The sequence below is a fragment of the Eleutherodactylus coqui genome, chromosome 3, assembly GCF_035609145.1.
Source record: "Eleutherodactylus coqui strain aEleCoq1 chromosome 3, aEleCoq1.hap1, whole genome shotgun sequence".
Classification (NCBI taxonomy): Eukaryota; Metazoa; Chordata; class Amphibia; order Anura; family Eleutherodactylidae; genus Eleutherodactylus; species Eleutherodactylus coqui.
Window position 1 is genome coordinate 281,888,401 of NC_089839.1, and position 21,705 is coordinate 281,910,105.

General features: G+C 48.4%; 1 protein-coding gene across 7 annotated transcripts in view; it reads right to left on the bottom strand.

The window, feature by feature from the left end:
* SSBP3 (single stranded DNA binding protein 3) overlaps window positions 1-18,166 on the bottom strand; it is a 55,456-nt gene extending 37,290 nt beyond the window's left edge. For all 7 annotated transcript variants that reach the window (XM_066597569.1, XM_066597566.1, XM_066597565.1 and 4 more), the window contains exons 1-4: window positions 17,889-18,166; window positions 10,323-10,395; window positions 7,745-7,806; window positions 6,774-6,858 (exon numbers count right to left, since the gene is read on the bottom strand). In XM_066597569.1, the coding sequence (XP_066453666.1) occupies window positions 6,774-6,858; window positions 7,745-7,806; window positions 10,323-10,395; window positions 17,889-17,944 (276 nt within the window). In that variant the 5' untranslated portion in view covers window positions 17,945-18,166. The remainder of the gene's footprint in view (window positions 1-6,773; window positions 6,859-7,744; window positions 7,807-10,322; window positions 10,396-17,888) is intronic.
* Window positions 18,167-21,705: the final 3,539 nt, after the last annotated feature.

Below are 21,705 nucleotides of genomic sequence, written 5' to 3' on the forward strand. Positions count from 1 at the left end.
GAGTGTCGGGCATAGTTTTCCCAACAGCTCTTCCCATGTAAATGGACCATAACAAAGTAATCCCTGCATGTATGCTTTTACAGATCGCAGCAAGTCTCGGCCCTCCGCTTGCGATTCCTATGGAGCGATGCACCAGCGGATGATAAATCTTACCGAGTCCCATCGTCCACATCTGCAAATATAAACTTCTAGTAAATTGATACAACTTGCACGCAGCCATGTTTTCTATGGTGCTACATGTGATGAGAATGAGCCCCCAGTATAGCTTGCATGTCTCTGGGATCAGACCGTATCATATGCACTGAAATCGCCACGTCCCGGTAGGAGTAAAGCTACAGTTTTCCAGGCGTACAAGCAGCGCTACACAGAAGGCAGCAGCTTAATCCACATCTGCTCCACAGGACACCTGAGCGCCGAGTCCGGCTAATCCTCAATGGCTGGATGAAGACCTCAGCGCTCCTGTGTTGGGGGATGGGAGAAGGACCTCGCGTCACATAAGAACACTATGCATCCTATCCGTATACAGGCCACAATTTGATAAATATCAGAGTTTTTGGCAGAATCCAGGGGTGACGCATTGTGAGAAGTCCGGCCCATGAGACGGCACATAGCTGGTAATTAGCTGAATGCGAGGGCCCCCTGAAAGGAGGACGATACTGGGGGCCGAGGTGTTCCAGTCTGGTTCACTGATTTATTGCTGTCCGTTACCTCCCATATAAGAGAGGCTTTTTGTTCTTGGCCGTGTGGAGGCACAGAATTGCAAATGTGAATGGTCTTTGTGTCCCTTTTGTTTCCTTGACCAAGAACAATAAAAATAGATAACGGAGGTTTATGAGCCGGCAGCGCGGCACCCCCTGGGTCGGAGCTGGGGAGAGAGAGATCACGCCAAGCCTCAGGGAACCCCACGGCACCATGAAGGCAACTTCACCGCCATTTGCTTGCTCATCAATTTACGGTAAAATGTGTATGATTTTTGCACACATCACTTGAAACAGCGATTTTTGTATCATGAACACACAGCGAGAAATCGCTCAGTCGTCACTTGGTTTAACCTCCTGAAAGGAAGAGACTGGCGAGCGACTTCTCGTTCCGTGTAAACAGGAGCCGTCCTGTCTTTGAACGACTGCCTGTTCACAGTGAATAGAGACGGGCGGGTTGACGGGCGCCTCAGTTGATGGCTAGGGCTCCTGTATGCAAGCACAGAAACGAAAGTTCGTTGGAAGACCAGTGCACCTGACAGCCGTCCCGTGTAAAAGTACTTACACTGCATGCGTATATAGTGGCGTCTCTTGCCCATAGACTTCCACGAGGAAAATAAACCCGTATATCATGCTTCTGTATGCAACAGCATAGGCATTAGGAGCTTTAGGCCGCCTGTCCACGGGCGTTGCAGTATCCCACGGCGGATCTTCGCCTCGGGAGCAGGAGCCTGCAGATAGGCTGACCGCGGAGAATCGCGGCAATTCGCAGCATTGTGCGAATTGCCGGCCACGAGTGGAGAATTGCTATGATTCTCCGCTCGTGGACAGGGGGCCAGCGTTTTCCATAGCAATGCTATGGAAAGCGTGCATTGTATTCCCCGCGGCCGGATTATTGCCACGGGGAACGCAATGTAAAAACGCCCGTGGACAGGCACCCTTACAGGTGCATGTGGCCAACGGGCAGTGCAAACACAATTTGAATACAAGGCTTTTACTATAGACACCACTGGGCCTCACTGATTAAAAGCTACGCTTGAACTGGTATCCAGTTCCTATGCGGACCAATGCATCTCCATGGTAACAGACTACAAACAAACCCTGAGTTGTCTTTTATGCCCCCTACTTCCCTAATACTATATGGTGCATGCAATAGGTTGGCAAGACGCAAGGGACAAACTAATGGCAATATCACCGCAGGATGAGATTTTGGATCCTTTTACGCGGAGCAAGAAGTCGTTCGGCCAATGAAAGGCCCTTTTTTTAAAATGCAGTCAATTTACGCATTCAGAAGAAAGTGAGTGAACGAGCGAATGGCGAAAAAGTTTAGCAACCGCTGGTCGTTCAGGGGACGGTACAAGTGAACGGTAATGACCCAGCGATGGTTTTTATGTTTACATATATTGAACGACGAACGAAGCAAATTCATTCTAGTTCATCGTTGGCCTGTTTACACTCAGCGATCGTTCAAACTCGTACGATCCAACAATTGTTTGAGTGATAGTCATTCTGTGTACCAGGGCCCTTCGTTTTTGAAGATACATGGAAGCTGCATACATAAAGCGAAAGGGAATTTTTCCTTGCTCTTAAAGGGGTTGTCTGGTTACTGGACCACATCGTCCCTGTACCACCAACTGTGTTAAAAGAACAAAAAAACAGCAGTACTTACCCCTCCTCTGCTGCGGGTATCCAGCGCTGTATCCCTGCCAACCTCCCGGTGATTGTTGTGGCAGATGTAGTCACAGGAAGTCAGACTGCTGCAGCATCACCATTCTGAACTCCTGGCGTCATGGCGCCCAGGAAGTGAGCGCTGATGCCAGGAGAAAGGGCGTTTGAGGTAACTTCCCGGGACATCATCCACAGTAATCACCGGGAGTATGGCAGGGGTACAGCACTGGAGACCTGCGGCTGAGAAGGGGTAAGTACTGCTCTTATTATTTTAATGCATTTGGTGGTATAGGGGCAAGGTGTTCCGGTAACCAGACAATCCCTTTAAATCAAGATTATAGTAAAAGTTACTTTATGGCTTATTTTAGAGGCACTGAAATAAAGTATCAGTTGTGAAGCGTTTACATATCCAAACGCTGCAGATAGCCGGGTCTACATGGTGATGGCTGCAGATATGTTCCTGGACTCCCTGTCAGACACCGCAGTCCGTTGCGCCCCGAACTACAATGGCTTCTTACGTGGAAGATCAGTCGGCACACGATATAGATAGAAGAAAGAACTCCGGGTCTGGCAAATCTGAGTCTCTCGGCGTGGTAAACGGTGACGACACATCTCCCATCACTCGGAGGATAGAACGTTCTTTTCAGCTGGCAGTAAGACATAGCTGGCGTTCAGTCACAATGAGAATTAATAAGGATTTCTGGTGCTCTAGAAGTGACTAAGCATTGACTCATCACCCAAAATGTCAATTCGCCCTCAAGAAGAGTCATCGTTTGTCAGTGCTTCATCGCTAGAAGCCACAGAGCTGTCCATCTGCTACGTTTTACAAGACATTGTTATATAGAGCATTACGTCCTAAGAATTTAAAGGGACTAAACCACAGATGACCTATAGAAGACAGATTTGTGGGGGACCAACTGCCCAGGACCCCCAGACGATTGAAGAAGCCACGACACTTAGATGAGAGCAGTTGAGTCCCATGCAAGCGAAAGGGATTGGGCTGCAGTACCAGGCATAGCCACTATAAAATGTGCAGCACTGTGCCTGGTATGCAATGAACTGGCCACAGTGCTCACCCAAGTACTGCAGCCACTTTAGACAACTGTTCTGCAAGGATCCTGAAACGTTGGACCCTTCACTACCCCCCCATCCCCATTGGTCCTAAGGATAGGTCATCAATATCTTAGCCCCGGGGAAAATCCCTTTAAAGTGGTATTTCGGTTAATGAATGAAATTTCAAGTTTTCACAAATCCACCGGAAGGGTGAAAACTGATAGATCGGTGGGATCTCCACTGATCCTGAAAACTGGGGGTCTCAATTCCCTCTTCCCCTCCTGGTTGCTTCTCCCACGTCACTCCACTGAGACTGCCCGAGATCACTTCTGTTCAGTGATGTGGGAGCAGTAACCGAAAAGTGAAGAGGACAGGGGAATCGGCAGCCCCCTATCTTGGGATCAGTGGGGTCCCAGCAGTTGGACCCCATGGATCCACCAGTTTTCACCCATCCATTTCATTCACTAACCGTAATAGGCCGGTACACGCGACATTTGCCTGCTGCACTACCCGTCATATAAACTACCATATTTTTGAGTCCTTGCTGTATTATTTTCCCCCATGCGGCCGGTAAAGCCTCAAACAGATTGCGCCAATCTGGACCAGCAGCTTGTGCGAATACAACCTCGAACGTCTCCGCTTCCATCTCCTGAAACTGCAATATTGTTTTCCGATTATTTACTGAATATCTTACAACTCAACACCATTAATATTTCACTGTAAATCTAAAAAACCTGTTAAATATTAAAATATGTTATCTTCCACCGGACACACCGAGCAGAACGGGGCCTCATCAACACTAATTGTCTTACTAATTTATGGGCTCAATCAGAGGTTCTTGCTTATTTGGCCGCCTACACAGAACCATTAGTTATTCATTTGTTTGCAGCTCTCCATTTACTTATATTCTTTATGACAAGACTGAACACAACTGACTTACAATTCGGTACTTCATACAGCCTCCAGAATACAAGCCGCACCTCTGCCGCTAAAGACTGCGCACCAATGCAGGGGCGACGATATACTGAATAGTCTACAGCAAATAAAGAACAGGTCATACGGTGTAAGGTTGCAACCCAGACTGGATAAACAAGATAATTTGGCTAGGCCACCCACAAGTTTGGCCACGGAAGGTAGTAGCCCGACACATGACCCCAGAGGTCACTCACCGGATCACTTCTGACTCCACTGAAAGCCATTAGTGCGCTCGTATGACCGTGCGCTCAAGGGAAAAAAAAAAAAAAAAAGCACATTCTTAGGAATCTCCTCCAGATGAAACCTTCTACATCTCAGAATGTAACAGTTTATTACCAGCGCCAACAACAACATGGCTTCACTTTAATTGATACATTTTGAAAAATAATCTCCTAAAGGGTCATGTAGACTTCACAAGCAATTTTTATTCCTGCCGCCCCCTAAAGAAATACACTTTTAAAAAGTAACTTTGCAAATAGTTTTATTTATTTACTTTTTAACTAAAAACTACCGTTCTCTGTAAAGAGTTGCTACGTAGTTCTGTGTGTCTCCATGGTTACAGACTACAGACGCAGATTGTAGTCTGAGCCTGCATCTCATTCTCCAAGTCAGAGCGCTTACCAAAGTTTAAATCAACTTTGCACAAATTAAAATAAGAAAAACTAACCAGGATTATCCGTATAATCAGGCAGCTAGCAGATAACCGCAATGGCACTTTAAAGTGGTTTTCCGTGTACCTCATCGAAAACCTTTCCCTCCATGCTCTATAGTCCCATTAATAGCAACAACCACCTCTGTAGGAGCATCTGTTACTTGTCCAATCCACACCGCAATCGCCTTGACACTACACTCTGCTTTGATTGGCCGATGCTGCCCACATATTCAGTCAAAGCAGCATGCAGTGTCTTAGACTACCGCTGCATACCAACATACACGAGGTAGTCCGAGAAGCGGCGCGGCCTTCGGTTTGTGACCACTTTAATAATCAATATTGAATAGAAATTGGACAAGAATGGACTTGGGTCATAAAAGTAACCGGAAAACCCCTTTAACACTAAGCCGATTTGAGCTGGCCATACATGTTGCGATCGCTGGGTAGGAACTGATACATTGTGTTCTGATACATTGTTTTCTCTTCCCTGGAGATAAGCAGCTGCCAGGCGACCTTTGCAGCTCCTTATTCCCCTGGTCTACTGAAACAGAACACATGGGTGGCCGACCTAAACGCAAGACGGACAGTTTACCGAAAACCTGAGTCTGAACCGCTCTTTGCAAACGCAGCACACAAATGATTGAAAACCATATAGCAAGTAACGGCGCCTGTGATTTCAGCACTGAGAAGTGATCTCTAGATCACGTTCTACAGCAGCGATTAGCAGAGAAACCAATATCAGACGCCCACTCACCGTCTACACGAGGCATCAGGACACCAACACAGCAGGACGACCAATTACTGATAAAGACAATCTCTCCATACAGGCAGCGGAGGAAATGGGATACTGCCGAAATCAATACAGCAGAACGGCCCCATTTACTGAAATATCCTGCGCATCACCGAAAACCAATGTTTACGATGCAGCCGCCACGCTGAGCTATCAGAGCCGGATCAATCGGGCAATACAGTATGCACATTCACACGACGCACGCCTGATACCGCAGAAGTCGGCATTTTCTGTAATCACGTGCGCTCCTTATGGAGGAGTTATTGGCGCAATTTAAACAATTAGGGGATTTGCAACGATTCATCCGCTTTGACTGGCGATACAGCAATGCCTGCCAGATACATCAGGGCTTCATGGCGGTCGCCCGTAAGCCACAGTAATAAATAAATAAATAAATCGCAGCATTACCACCATTTGCGCAGAACTTCAATGATTCTCTACGAGAACAGGAAGGCGGTCACGGCCAACTTCAAGAAAAGTTTTTAACCCTGTGGGAATTCTGTCCAAGTGTGGAATACATTTTATAAAATGGTTGCAAGTGTGCTAAAACCATAAAAGCAGCAGTATGGCGACCACCTCTCTACATCGCCCAGCCAAATATACACTGAGCACTAATAGAGTAGTCCAAAACATTACATACTAATCTGATTTGCAAGTGCTGCTCACATGATGAGCGCCGACCAATCAGAAAGCAACATGCAGTGTTAGACTACTGATACACGCTGTGCATCAACTAGTAACAGGAGCGCCGCGGCCATCGTGAAAGAATGAAGAGGAAGGCACCCAAATCAGGAGAAAAAAGGGTGCCAGGTAATAGAATTTCCTCCAGTCCCTGGACAAATTATGACTCCGGGACCAGAGGGGTGCTTTAATAGCCAAACAGTCATAGGAAATACATCCAAAAGAATAGGAGATACCAAAACCTCCGTCTACTTACATAGTCGTGGAAAGCTTTCGCTTCACTTGAATGTTCGCAGGTGTCTCTGCGCTCCGGCGCAGCGCAGTACAGGTCCCAAAATACGCTGTGTGTAGAGGAGAGAGAAAACGTTACCGAGTCAGCACTGCAAACCCCTATGCTCCACGTTGGAGGTCCCGTCACCGGGACCCTCGCTATTTGTTCGTATAACAGGTATACGAAGAAATACCGTCTGACGGGCGGCTCGGAATGCTCTATGCTGCGGAAGCATAGACCAGTATAGAGGAGCCTGCCAATCTATGTATTGTATTATAGGCATCACCAAGCAATGTCCAAATCAATATGCTACATGCAGAGCAACGATTCCATTACTAAGTGACAGCTTGACTTTTACAGCCATTTTTATTACTGCAATGCACCTAAAATGTTAATAAAGGGACGTTGTCTGTTGTCCAGACTACTGACAACATACAGTCCGATCCATAGTCTACTGAATACATAGTATAAGCCTTATATTTTTCCGGCTGTGCATAGCTAAAACATTGTCATATCATAAGGCTGGATTCCCATATAATCAGTTGTGTCTGGCCACTTGTCCTATGTCATAGACGGACACAACTAATGACATTGGTATGTACTGTGCGCACCAGTCTGACGGCCATAGCCTTCCTGCAATAGTTTCTGCTGTCTGGTTGCAGGAAGGCATCAAAACTGATGCCATAAATTATTCCATAGGGGGGCGGTTCGGGCATCAGTTTTCCTCCGGCGTATCACTACAATGCCCGGAGGGGACAAAGAAAAAATATTTAAAAAAAAAAAAAAAGTCAGATGGCCACATATATTGAAACAAAGCCAAAACAGTGGGCTGCCTGTCAGCTCCTGGAATACCAAGGCATTTGTGATGTTATGTTAAAGCAAACCGTTCTGGGTAATATAGCATCGCAGGCAATGAACCAAACCGAAGGTATAAGCTTGCGCAAGGTCTCACTCACCACCACCATGAATGTAAGAATCCTGGAGGTTCCCCTAATGTGATATTCTTCTCCCACCTTATCTGCAAGAACAATGAAGAAAGCATATGAAACTCCACGAATGACTCCGCCAACAGTAAAAAGTGTGTAAACAAGGGGTTAAAGTACTTTTACACGGGCAGATTATCGATAGAAATAGCAAATTCGAGCAATAGTCATCCCATGTAAAAGCAGCCGCCAACAGGACGCTGAGTGACAAAGTCAGAGCTGCTTTGTTTTCAGCTCCCCTACAAATCAAGCAACTGTCTGTCACCCCATATAAGAGGACCTTTACACGAAGGAGGCGCAGAGTCCGTACCCTCAGTTCTTAAGAGGTTCCTCTACAGACACAATGGTTCTCTAGCAATGCATGAAGCCAGGGGCTCCCAGACTAAGAACTATATACTCTATGGGTGATTTATGTTAAGGTCTCTCCACACATTAGACTTTAGTCATCCAAACCCACTGCTACAGCCAGGGCCGGACCACCCTCCAATGTGTATGGGGGCGGTTCAACTGTCCCCCAGCAGAGGATAATTGGGGGGTGTTGAATTTCAAAGCCTGATCCTTTTGCTCCCTGGGAGATAAGCTGCCACCAGAGTGGTCAGGCTATGGTTTACCTCCCTAAGTTCATGAACATTCGGCCAACTCAAGCATTCATATGTATAGGGAAGCCAGTGGCATCAGCTGTTGGACCAACGGTTGTCCATCTGACAGTTGTTGGGGGTATATGGGAGCCCGAGTCAAGAAGGCCACTTTTAAAATTGAGTGTGACTAGTGATCAGCCATAATCAAGTCCTACTAAGTATGATTGGTTAGCATTTCAGTAGCACACCGCCCCACATCGGAGACCATCTTTTCACGAACAACTACTTGTTTACTTTAAATGGCCTGAAGAAATCCTGGCCCGCTTCCGCCTCCGTTCAGTAAGCCATTACCGTTCCTGTGTTAAAGCGCATGAGCGATCATCTTTGGAAACCAATAGTCCCATGTCAGAGCGCCTTTAAGTAGTTCGCCAATTAGATCTTTTATTGACCTTCGTAGAATAGGACCTCCAAAGTTCCAGTCCCAAATCTAAGAGCCCCCCGGCCACCGAGCCGCTGGGATTAGTCCAACTCTCTTCACTAATGTCTGGCCTCACATCTACCCAGAGAACAAAAAGATTGGGCATGTTGAAGCCCTTTTCTACCCCGACTTCAGTCATAGGGAGGAGGCACCCACACATTAGATGGTTGGCAGATGCCATCAAAATTGGCATGTTTGACTGCCAATCTATAGTGGATGGCCATCTCTAGTGCAGGGTGTTAGGCCAGTTTCAAACAAGCATATTACAGTAGCATTTGTGTGCCCGCAGTATGGAGGAGCGTCCTAGCAGCATGATGCGGAGAGTACTGATCAGCAGGCATGCCGCCGTCAGGCCAGGACCTACGTCCATATTACAGGCACATTTATGCACTAGTAATACAGTTGTGCGAAACTGGCCTAGTAGCCATTTTTGCACTCTGGAAGCCATGAACCTCAGAGGGATCATGAAATACTGCGGCTCATGTTAATCCTTGGAGGGCTGCGTAGTCATATTACTCAGTGTCCACCAGTGATAGATGACTGTTATTTCTGCTGTATGTACAGAGATGGTCATCATTTACACTGCACCCCCTCCCCATGGAGGCCAACAAGGTTTCTGGAATGTACATGTAAACCGCACTAGCCAGAGGACCCCCATGTAAAATGTGGGAAGAACATATAAACTCCATGCAGATGTTGCCCTTCATCAGATTTGGACCCAGAGCTGCAAGGTAACAGTGCCAAACACGCTGCCATGCAACAACATTCACCTTAAAGAGGTTGCCTGGTTAAGTATTGAAAATGAAACAATACCTCTGCAGCGCCACCTATAAGGCAGCATTCCTGCAAGTCAATGTTAGACTCTTTATACAAGCCTTGTAACAATGACGGAGTATTGAAAGCCTGCAGAGGTATTGCTCCATCTCCCTTATTTGCATATTACCAGGAGGAGCATGAATGGCCTTATAAGTCTCCTCACTCACCTTCTAGGCGCTCTCCCTAAGGAGAAAAGATGGCGTTCCTGGAGTATTGAAAATGTAATGTCAGGTGCTGATGTGTGAAAATACCTACAGCAGTCCTAGTCGTCAGCCCCAGTAATCCAGCGCTGCGGTTCTCCCGATCTCTTGACAGCGAAAGTCAGGTGATCACTGCCTGCCAAGCAAAGACAGTGATGTCATTGCCCGTTCTCCTGGCATCAACCCTCGCATCCTGGGCGCCATGATGCCAGGAGTTCCAAACGGTGATGCTGCAGCTTCTGTCTGGCAGGCAATGATCGCAAGACTTCCCCTGTCAAGAGAGACCGGGAGACCTGAAGCGCTGGATCGCCGCCAACAGGTAGGTACCGCTGTTTGTTATTTCTCCTGCACCTGCCATTACCTTTTCATAATGTAACCGGACAATCCCTTTAATTGGTGAACGCTTGTGGCGATAACGCCAAAAACGGCTGCAATCTTCTGCGACCGTTACAAATAGTGTTACTGACATCAGATCTCACCTCTGACAGGAACGTCTGTGCAGATTTCTGGGCGCCAACATGAAGTAGATATTCGTATACGTAAAGAGCAAGCCTAGGGAAAATAATACGTAAAGTTAGCTTTGTTACTCCGAAGAAACAAATGGGAACAGACTGTATTATGTAAGGGGACAACGTAACAAGGACCGGAGGTACATAGCATGTCATGGATTCGCAGCACCAAACAAAGAAGGTTTCAAGGAGTGAAACCTGCGCCAAATATCTGCGGCACAGACAGGTTGTGGATTTTTTTCCTTTGGCTTGTGAATGGGATCTCTAAAATCTCATCCACGATGCTTGTGCGCTGCGGATTTGCTGTAGCCAAGTCAGCAGCGGAAAATCCGCAGCACTTCTGCCTCGTTAACAGACCCTCGGGGTGAATTCACGTGTAACAGATCGGTCGCCGAGATGTCTGCAACTGAAAATCCGTTCTGTGCATCACAATAGGATTTGCTTTTGTTCCAGAACGGAAGGAATTTCTGTGACCAACCAATCTGCTGTAGGCGAATTCACTGCAATACAGGCAGGTAATGCAGTGCAGGTTAAGTTAGCCAGCATTTCATAAGAGATACATCAGATTTATACAGGAAGTTGATGCTACCCTGTTTCCCTGAAAATAAGACATACCATAAAAATAAGACGTAGCATGATTTTCCAGAATTTTTGAGGATGCAAAATTGTTTTTTAGGCTTTTTGAGGATGCTTGAAATATAAGCCCTACTCCAAAATTAAGCCCTGCTAACAGTTAATTTAAAAAAGTCAATTTAAATAGTGTCCAGGCAGCTATACATGTAAAAAAGTTAAACCTTTTTGAATAAAAATTGATATAAGACACCGTCTTATTTTCGGGGAAACACGGTATATGCATTTGGGCCATGGAGGAGATTGTGCGGAGGACAAGAGATCATAATCAAGTAAAGGGAGTCTATATTAGAAAGCAGGGGGCTAATATATGAAATACCGAGGCATGGGGAAAAGAAGAAACCTGGACCAAGACATGAAGACAGAACGGACAGGAAACTAGAAGAGGAGTACACTGTGGAAAAGGGAAGAATGTGGCATCTGGGATAAAGAACTGAATGCAATGATTGGAAACACAGGAATATGGGGGGACGCAATACCTGGGTGCTCCACCTTGGACGGCTGATACTTGGGAATTGCAAGAGTAGCCGTATCCTTATAGGCACTAGAGGGAATGGGTCTTATGTTACCTAGAACCATCCTTTCTCCCCATTTTACCACTGAGCCGCCCGTTCTTGGGCTCCTCTACCAAAGGGGTTCCAACTCCCAGGATACTGAGGGCTCACCGCTAGTTCAGAGGTCTTTGACCCTGCGACATACATTGTAAGGAGCGATCGGATGTCATTCCCTCCGCATGTATCTACAGCGAATCATTGGAGTAATTCCGGTTGCTCGTTGGATCCTAACCACCTCTTTAGTCAACGTTCTGCCACCGCTTTCTATTCAGCAAACCGCCACGGCCCTGGTTTATACAGAGGATTTGCAGACAGAATGATTTTAAGGTCTGCGTGAAAGATCCTCGGTAATCTTAAGATGCATCGCTGATCGTTCGCTCGCTGCACACCCAACGATGATCGTGCAAACCGCTCAATTACTTGCAAGATAATCGCTTCCAAGGACAGGCGGCTCTATGGCCAAACGTGGAGAAGTAAATATATACGCACCCTTAACCCGATCACGATGGTTACAGTGCCAACTACCATTACACATCCATGACCCTGCGCAATCTCAAGACATCACGCCGATTAAAAGACTGAGGCCACCTTACATGGAAGATCAAGCGAACGACGAAAAAGGGGAAGCTTATCCGTGCGTGTAAACCGCCGCCATCTTAAGCAAATCATTCCGTCATCATTTGCTTATTCCAACGATTACTCGCCCCGTGTTACAGGACCCCGACGTAAAGTGCTGGTCTCTTCCCATACAACCCAGGGGGCCAACAACCAAACCAATGTAGGCGTCGGCGCTCCCGAGTCGCGCATTTACTCACGGCTCATCTTATTGAGATGTATCGCTTTAAATCTTCAGGGCTGAAAGATGGATGGAAAGACTTGGTAAAATATGGCCGACGGGGTGTCTGCTGTCGTAAATCAGAGTCTACAAGTCCCTGGGGATGCATATGACACTACGGGGGAGCAGATACCAGCTGGGCACAGAAGCCATTACCATGCACAGGTGGTATCACAATGACAGAAAAAGGGCATATTTAAAAAGGCGTCTTCCGAGCAATGACTAAAGTAGCTGACAAACATAAGGAGCTTAGTGTTCAGGGCCTCCTGTAAATCAGTGTCAGGTATACAGAAGGAGCGGACACAGCGTGCCGCGCCAAACAGGGATTGGCACAAAACACGCCGCACGTGAACTCCTCGCTTCATGTAATCGAGAACATCGCCCGTATCTACCGGGGAGGAAGGTTCACCAATCATTGAGGGGAGGTCTAGCAACCGGCATAAGAGGGATGGTAGATTCTCGCCGGTGACCACATAGAATTCAAGAAGCGGCAATGGTTGCTATTGGCCGGTCCATATATCAGAGCTGGTGCCGGATACTCCATTCAATCACTGCGGGTGGGTACAGGACTCCAGTTCTCCCGATCGGTGGGGGTCTCAATGTTTACACCCCCACCAATCAGATTGATCACTTCTTTAAAGCGCCTTTTCAGAGGTAGTAAAGTTTTTTTGTTTTAAAGGCGGCGCTACGGTACAAGGCAGCGGAATACTATAATAAAAGCGCTCGCTACGGTATGTCAACTATTCACTGGTTTCAGACGGCGCAGTGATGGTTCACCCACGTCCCTTCGATGTGTGCCCCGTTACAACCACCATCTTGCATGGTGCCCTCATAGGCGGTTTTTACTGCGTGAGCATGCGCAGTCGCAATTTTAGATGTGACTGCGCATGCTATAGCTCAGCTGCTACATTCGACGCCGAGTCTGGTCCGCCCGGCCAATCAGAACGCAGACCAGAAGCTCCACACTGAATTCTGATCGACGTGTCACCAGCGGAAGCAGAGCGACTTTGTGGGACCCAAACCACGTGACAGACCCTCAGAGGACACTATAGGGGGCTTATCAGCTGCAGAAACCCCATTAGTCAATGTTTTTTGACCATTCTGATTTCAATACATCTTAGCAGGGGGAGTTCCAAGATACCCCTTAAAGGGACACGGCGGACATGACTGGGGGGGGGGGACTAAAAGTTAGCAGAAGCAAAAAAAAAAAAAAATAAAAAAAAAAAGCCAGCTAAATGGAAAGGAGGGCAGTATCTCTCACAGCGGGGGTGAAGAACCATCAGACAGGTGGAGATATGGCAAGAGTGAATCGCCAGAGGGGTAGCAGAAGCCATGGGGAGAGGGCACAACACATACCCCAATGCTGGGGTACAGCAGGACTGGGGGAGAACGGGCATTGCTGGAGGTGTATAACAGTGGTCAGGAGGATCATCATGGAGTATGTAGGACTCACGGGGTGGGGGTAGACGACGTTATAGGACGTCAAGATTACGAAGTTTGATTACTATAGGGGGTACAGCTAAGTTAAAAAGGACATCAAACATGCTGTTGGGGTACATAACGTTTAGAGGGGCACCAAAGATTATGGAAGCATCCAACAGGTAGGGAGGACAGACATCAATATGGGGTACATAGGGACAGTAAACATTGTTATGGGGGTATTTGATAATGGGGGGCAGCCATAACTATGGGGTACAGAAGGACAGCAGAGACTTATGGGGTAACCCTGAGGGTGCATGTGAGTTAGAGGGTACATAAAATGAGAGCGGCACCGGTCATACGTATATAGGGGTCAACACGAAAGACACCGGAGGTCAGGGTGTTACTATGGTGGTAAAAGCTGGCAGAGAAGAGCGCACGGACCGCTAGAGGGGAACAGATGGGGGAGACCGCAAACACCTTGGTGAGGACACCCGGGCACCCATTAGTTAGGGGGTTACTAAGCATCAAGACAGGGTGCATATTGACAACAGACATTGTTATGGGGGCAGGCATCTGGGGGTACATAGAAAACGAGGACATTGTTATGGGGGCACATAAGGCCGAGGGGCGCAGATATTGTTATGGGGGCACATAAGGCGGCAGATATTGTTATGGGGGCACATAAGGCCGAGGGGCGCAGATATTGTTATGGGGGCACATAAGGCGGCAGATATTGTTATGGGGCAGATATGTGGAGGTACATAAGGCAGAGACGCAGCAACTATATGGATGTACATAAGGCAGAGGGGCAGCAGGCATTGTTATGGGGGTATATAAGGCAGAGGGGAAGCAGATATTGTTATGGAGGCGGATATATGGGGGCACATAAGGCAGGGGGCGGCAGATATTGTTATGGGGGCAGAAATGGGGAGGTACATAAGGCAGAGGGGCAGCAGATATGTGAGGTTACATAAGGCAGAGGGGCAGCAGACATTGTTATGGGGGCACATAAGGCAGCAGATATTGTTATGGGGGCAGATATGTGAGGTTACATAAGGCAGAGGGGCGTCAGACATTGTTATGGGGGCATATAAGGCAGAGGGGCAGCAGACATTGTTATGGGGGCATATAAGGCAGAGGGGCAGCAGATATCATTATGGGGGCACATAAGGCAGAGGGGCAGCAGATATTGTTATCGGGGCAGATATGTAGAGGTACATAAGGCAGAGACGCAGCAGCTATATGGAGGTACATAAGGCAGAGGGGCAGCAGGCATTGTTATGGGGGTATATAAGGCAGAGGGGAAGCAGATATTGTTATGGAGGCAGATATATGGGGGTATATAAGGCAGAGGGGCCGCAGACATTGTTATGGGGGCACATAAGGCAGAGGGGCGGCAGATATTGTTATGGGGGCAGAAATGGGGAGGTACATAAGGCAGAGGGGCAGCAGACATTGTTATGGGGGCAGATATGTGGAGGTACATAAGGCAGAGGGGCAGCAGATATGTTAGGTTACATAAGGCAGAGGGGCAGCAGATATTATCGGGGCAGATAAGGCAGAGGGGCAGCAGATATCGGGGCAGATATGTAAAGGTACATAAGGCAGAGGGGCGGAAGACATTGTTATGGGGGCAGATATATGGGGGTACATAGGGCAGAGAGGCAGATATTGTTATGGGGGGCAGATATATGGGGTACATAAGGCAGAGAGGCAGCAGACATTGTTATGGGGGTATATATATAGGGGTACATAAGGCAGAGAGGCAGCAGACATTGTTATGGGGGTATATATATAGGGGTACATAAGGCAGAGGGGCAGCAGATATATGGGGGTACATAAGGCAGAGCGGCCGCAGACAATGTTATGGGTGCAGATACATGGGGGTATATAAGGCAGAGGGGCAGCAGACATTGTGATGGGGGCAGATATATGGGGGTACATAAGGCAGAGGGGCAGCAGACATTGTTATGGGGGCAGATATATGGGGGTACATAAGGCAGAGGGGCAGCAGACATTGTTATGGGGGCAGATATATGGGGGTATATAAGGCAGAGGGGCAGCAGACATTGTTATGGGGGCAGATATATGGGGGTATATAAGGCAGAGGGGCAGCAGACATTGTTATGGGGGCAGATATATGGGGGTATATAAGGCAGAGGGGCAGCAGACATTGTTATGGGGGCAGATATATGGGGGTATATAAGGCAGAGGGGCAGCAGACATTGTTATGGGGGCAGATATATGGGGGTATATAAGGCAGAGGGGCAGCAGACATTGTTATGGGGGCAGATATATGGGGGTATATAAGGCAGAGGGGCAGCAGACATTGTTATGGGGGCAGATATATGGGGGTATATAAGGCAGAGGGGCAGCAGACATTGTTATGGGGGCAGATATATGGGGGTATATAAGGCAGAGGGGCAGCAGACATTGTTATGGGGGCAGATATATGGGGGTATATAAGGCAGAGGGGCAGCAGACATTGTTATGGGGGCAGATATATGGGGGTATATAAGGCAGAGGGGCAGCAGACATTGTTATGGGGGCAGATATATGGGGGTATATAAGGCAGAGGGGCAGGAGACATTGTTATGGGGCAGATACATGGGGGTATATAAGGCAGAGGGGCAGGAGACATTGTTATGGGGCAGATACATGGGGGTATATAAGGCAGAGGGGCAGCAGACATTGTGATGGGGGCAAATATATGGGGGTATATAAAGCAGAGGGGCAGGAGACATTGTTATGGGGCAGATATATGGGGGTATATAAGGCAGAGGGGCAAGAGACATTGTTATGGGGGCAGATATATGGGGGTACATAAGGCAGAGGGGCAAGAGACATTGTTATGGGGGCAGATATATGGGGGTACATAAGGCAGAGGGGCAGGAGACATTGTTATGGGGGCAGATACATGGGGGTATATAAGGCAGAGGGGCAGCAGACATTGTGATGGGGGCAAATATATGGGGGTATATAAAGCAGAGGGGCAGGAGACATTGTTATGGGGCAGATATATGGGGGTATATAAGGCAGAGGGGCAGGAGACATTGTTATGGGGGCAGATATATGGTGGTACATAAGGCAGAGGGGCAGCAGATATTGTTATGGGGGCAGATATATGGTGGTACATAAGGCAGAGGGGCAGCAGATATTGTTATGGGGGCAGATATATGGTGGTACATAAGGCAGAGGGGCAGCAGATATTGTTATGGGGGCAGATATATGGTGGTACATAAGGCAGAGGGGCAGCAGATATGGTTATGGGGGCAGATATATGGTGGTACATAAGGCAGAGGGGCAGCAGATATTGTTATGGGGGCAGATATATGGTGGTACATAAGGCAGAGGGGCAGCAGATATTGTTATGGGGGCAGATATATGGTGGTACATAAGGCAGAGGGGCAGCAGATATTGTTATGGGGGCAGATATATGGTGGTACATAAGGCAGAGGGGCAGCAGATATTGTTATGGGGGCAGATATATGGTGGTACATAAGGCAGAGGGGCAGCAGATATTGTTATGGGGGCAGATATATGGTGGTACATAAGGCAGAGGGGCAGCAGATATTGTTATGGGGGCAGATATATGGTGGTACATAAGGCAGAGGGGCAGCAGATATTGTTATGGGGCAGATATATGGTGGTACATAAGGCAGAGGGGCAGCAGATATTGTTATGGAGGCAGATATATGGGGGCACATAAGGCAGAGGGGCAGCAGACATTGTTATGGGGGCAGATATATGGGGGCACATAAGGCAGAGGGGCAGCAGACATTGTTATGGAGGCAGATATATGGGGGTATATAAGGCAGAGGGGCAGCAGATATTGTTGTGGGGGCAGATATATGGGGGCATATAAGGCAGCAGATATTGTTATGGGGGCAGATATATGGGGGTACATAGGGCAGAGGGGCAGCAGACACGTTTATATGAGGGATACAAAGCTAGGGGGGGGCACAGATCCCATTCTGGGGGCGCAGCCATCACTCAGGGGGCACCTAGAGACAAAGGCACCCGTGCTGCCCCTGTGGGCTAGGGGGCACCGGGCACATAATAGGCGAGGGGCAGCTGCTCCCCGGCCGCACTTACTTCTCCCGGGCCTGCCCGTCTGACGGCACCGCCGAGCCTTTCCCCTTGGCGAACATGACTTGTTTGGAGCGGCCGCGGCGGCCTACCGAAGCCGGCGGAGAGTCCCGGTGTGGGGCGGACGCTGGTTCCGTGCGGCGGCGGTGTGTGCGCTCAGTCCCGGGCTGGCCCCATGCCCCGCAGTCCGCGCTCAGTGCTGTGTCCCGGGCCTGGCCCCGGTCTCCCCGTCTGCTGCATGCACCGTGTGTATGTGATGAGAACGTGTCCTGAGGAGGAGGAGCCCGGACCTTCCGCTGCCCCTCACCCACCCGGCCGGCCAATGGGAGGGGGAGCCGTCCCCTGTGCGCCGCGGAGCCCCCATTGTGTGGACCAGGCTTTGTGTGCCATCCATCAGCCGGCCGGGGTGCCTGGACCACGCTGCTGGCTCACAGATGCCCACCATGGCGGAGACAATACCACTGCTGTGCCCACTCTTCTAGGGGCATGGTTGGTGCCAAGGGGGGCAGCAGCCAGCCCCTGCCCCATGGCAGGGTATTTACAGGCAGCAAGCTCCATCTCTGTCCAGGTGAAGCAGAGATGGCAGAGAAAGTCTAAAGTAGCGCCATATTCTAACCGCTTTCTGGGGTACCTAAAGCCCGTTCTTTCTCCAGATCAGTGTGATTCCATAGGCGCATAATGTGATATATATATATACACTCTGGCATTAGAACACCTACTCAGTAACGGGTTGGCCCACGTTTTGGCGATCACGGGCTTCAGACATTGGGAGTAGGATCCACAAGGTGGTGAACATCCTCCATACCTGCCCCATGCCCGCCGTCAGGTGGCGCACATTTTGCGGATAAGTGGGAGCAGATCTCACGGCCCTTTCCAGCCTATCTCAAATATGTTCAATGGGATTACGTTCCATTGAGCTTCGGGGCCAAGGCAGTGCGGGGAAGCCGTTGTTGTGTTCCTCCAACCACTCCCTTGGGATCCAAGCTCAATGACACGGAGCGTTGGACTGTTGAACGATGGCGCTGTGGTCAGGGACTTCATATGGGTGCAGATGGTCAGCTAACAGGTCAATGTAGGGTTCACCATTCAATAGTTGTGGTATGATGACCAACGGTCATAGACCATGCCAGGGAAATGCTCCCCAGACTATGACACCACCAGCACCAGCCTGTTGAAGCCCAATGGTGAACCCATGGAATACGGCTTCATACTGTTGTTGAGGACCCGGCAATCTGTATGGTTCAGTAGTAAATAGGACTCGTCACTCCAGACGATCTTCTGCCATGTGTCCAAATTCCACTCATGCCTTTCCTGGACCAATACGAGGAGTTGTTGCGATGATGTGGGGTCATCAGTGGCACCCTTGACGGTCTTCAGCTATTGAACCTCTGTTGATACAAGTATAGCACATGACCATTGTGGAAATTTTCTAACCTCCCTGCTGTTGTAGTGCCAAGTTATTTGGTCCACCATGACACTTTTTACTGAGATACCACACATGTCATCCAACGCTCACCTCTTGGATCAGCCACACATGATCTGCTGCTGGGTGGTCTTCTGTCAGATGTCTGTCTTGGCTCCACCAGGCTTGGTACACTCTTGATACCGGGGTTCAGGAAAAGCCAACAAGTGCGACTGTTTTGGAAATCCTGGCACCAGACCTCCGGGCAACAACAATCTGCCCACGGTCAAAGTCACTCCTGGCACCAGACCTCCGGGCAACAACAATCTGCCCACGGTCAAAGTCACTCAAGTCACCACGTTTACCCAAGACTATCAAATGTTGCTTTCTTCTGCGCAGAGGAGAGATCAGCACATGACAACAGACTGTGACGTGGCATCACGTGGTACCACATTACTGATCACAAGGTGTCACGCGCCAGCTGTTCCTAATACAGTGATTGTTCAGTCTTTGCTGTGGCCTTACCATCTTACTAGTCCCAAAGCCCCTTGTGGCCCATTTACTAAAGGACAAAACGGACACCTTGGCAGAACCCAAAAGACCCCATTGTAAGTCAATGGGGTCCATCAAGCGCTGTTGGTATCCTTTGTCCTATTCTTGTCCATTTTTATGGACGTGATACAGGACATGCTATGTGCATGGTCTGTGCAGATCATGGAAAACACATAGACAGATGCCCAACACATGTTGCGCTCAGGACCTACCCAGAAAATAAGCCCTACCCTGATTTTTCTGGATTTTCGGGGAGGCTTGAAAGATAAGCCCTACCCTGAAAATAAACCATAGCTGCATTACTTAAAGAAAGCGATACATTACCTAGCAGGCTCGGTCCGGGTCCTCCTGCTGCCCTCTAGAGCTCCATTGCGCTTGCTGCAATCCTTGGCCGCCCACAGAAGATCGCTTCTTGATTACGGGATTCATAAATCCCACCTCCAGGAAGTGATGGCTGTGATTGGTTTTCAAGTACTGCTCAGCCAATGAATGCAGCGCACAATGAACCAATGCGATGGCTGTGATTGGCAGTGCTCGAGAACCAATCACAGCCATCGTGTTGTGGAGGTGGGATTTATGAATTGGCCAATCAATGCCACGGCTAAGCCAATTCATAAATTCTGCCTCCACAGCTCGATAGCTGTAATTGGTTAACCAATTACAGCCACCGCTTCCTGGAGGTGGGATTTATGAATCTCGTAACCAAAAATCAATCTTCTGTGGGCGGCTAAGGGCTGGAGCTCCAGAGACCAGTGGGAGGACCGGAACCGAGCCTGCTAAGTAAGTATAATAAGACATCCCTCGAAATAAGACCTAGCACCTTTTTTGAGGCTGCAATGAATATAAGACAGGATCTTATTTTCGGAGAAACATGGTATTGTAAGTTTTGAGGTAGCATTGGGTGCTGTTGCCCATTTGATATGTTTATTCCAGGCCAGGGGTATTATAATAGTATGGAGGTCAGAGGTGTAATATTAGTTTACTGGAACCCCAAGGGATTACGAGAATAGTAAACCACAAGTTCCCCTAGTGAATGAAGCGGTGGTGCACATGCGTGATAAATGTTTTTGGTGTGATAACTCATTTAATATGTGTCACAAGAGATAATCATGCTGCTTAGTCATATTTATTACAAGTGGTCAAAGTTCCTTTCCCATCTACACTGATAGCTAGAAGAAATCCAGCGGTGTGTTCAAAGGCTGTTCCAAGGGATTACTATTGATGACCTGTCCTCAGGGTAGGTCATCAATAGTTGATTGGCGGGGGTCCACCACTCAGGTTCTCCACTGATAAGGTGACATTGGGTCAGCTGTTCTTACAGACAGAGCCAGAAGCAGACAGCTCTGTCCATAGTGCAGTTGCCCAGGTTGGTATTGCATTGAATTCAATGGACGCTGCGTCGGCAATACCAACTCAGGCTGCTGCACTACGGACAGAGCAGTCTGCTTCTTGCCCAATATCAGCTGATCAGTGGAAATCCCAAGTGGCAGACCCCCACTGATCAACAGCTGATGATCTATCCTGAGAAAAGGACATGACTAGTAAAGTCCCGGACAACCCCTTTAATGTCACAGAAGAAAGGATAAGCAGCTGCCGAATATCACCTAGCAATGCTTATCTACAGGTTGATCAAAGAACCACACATGTTAAAGGGGTATTCCCATGATGTATCCTAAGGATACGCCATAAAAGTCTGATGACTGCAGGTCCCACCTATGGCATCCATACCTATCTCTAGTTCTGGGCCCCCTGACACGGCTCAATACAATGGCCATGGTTGGTTGGGAGTTATGGAAACTGAGCATAAAGTCACCTACGCTGCTTCTGCAACTCCCAAGTTAAGAGGGCCTTGGGGCCCAGAACTAGAGA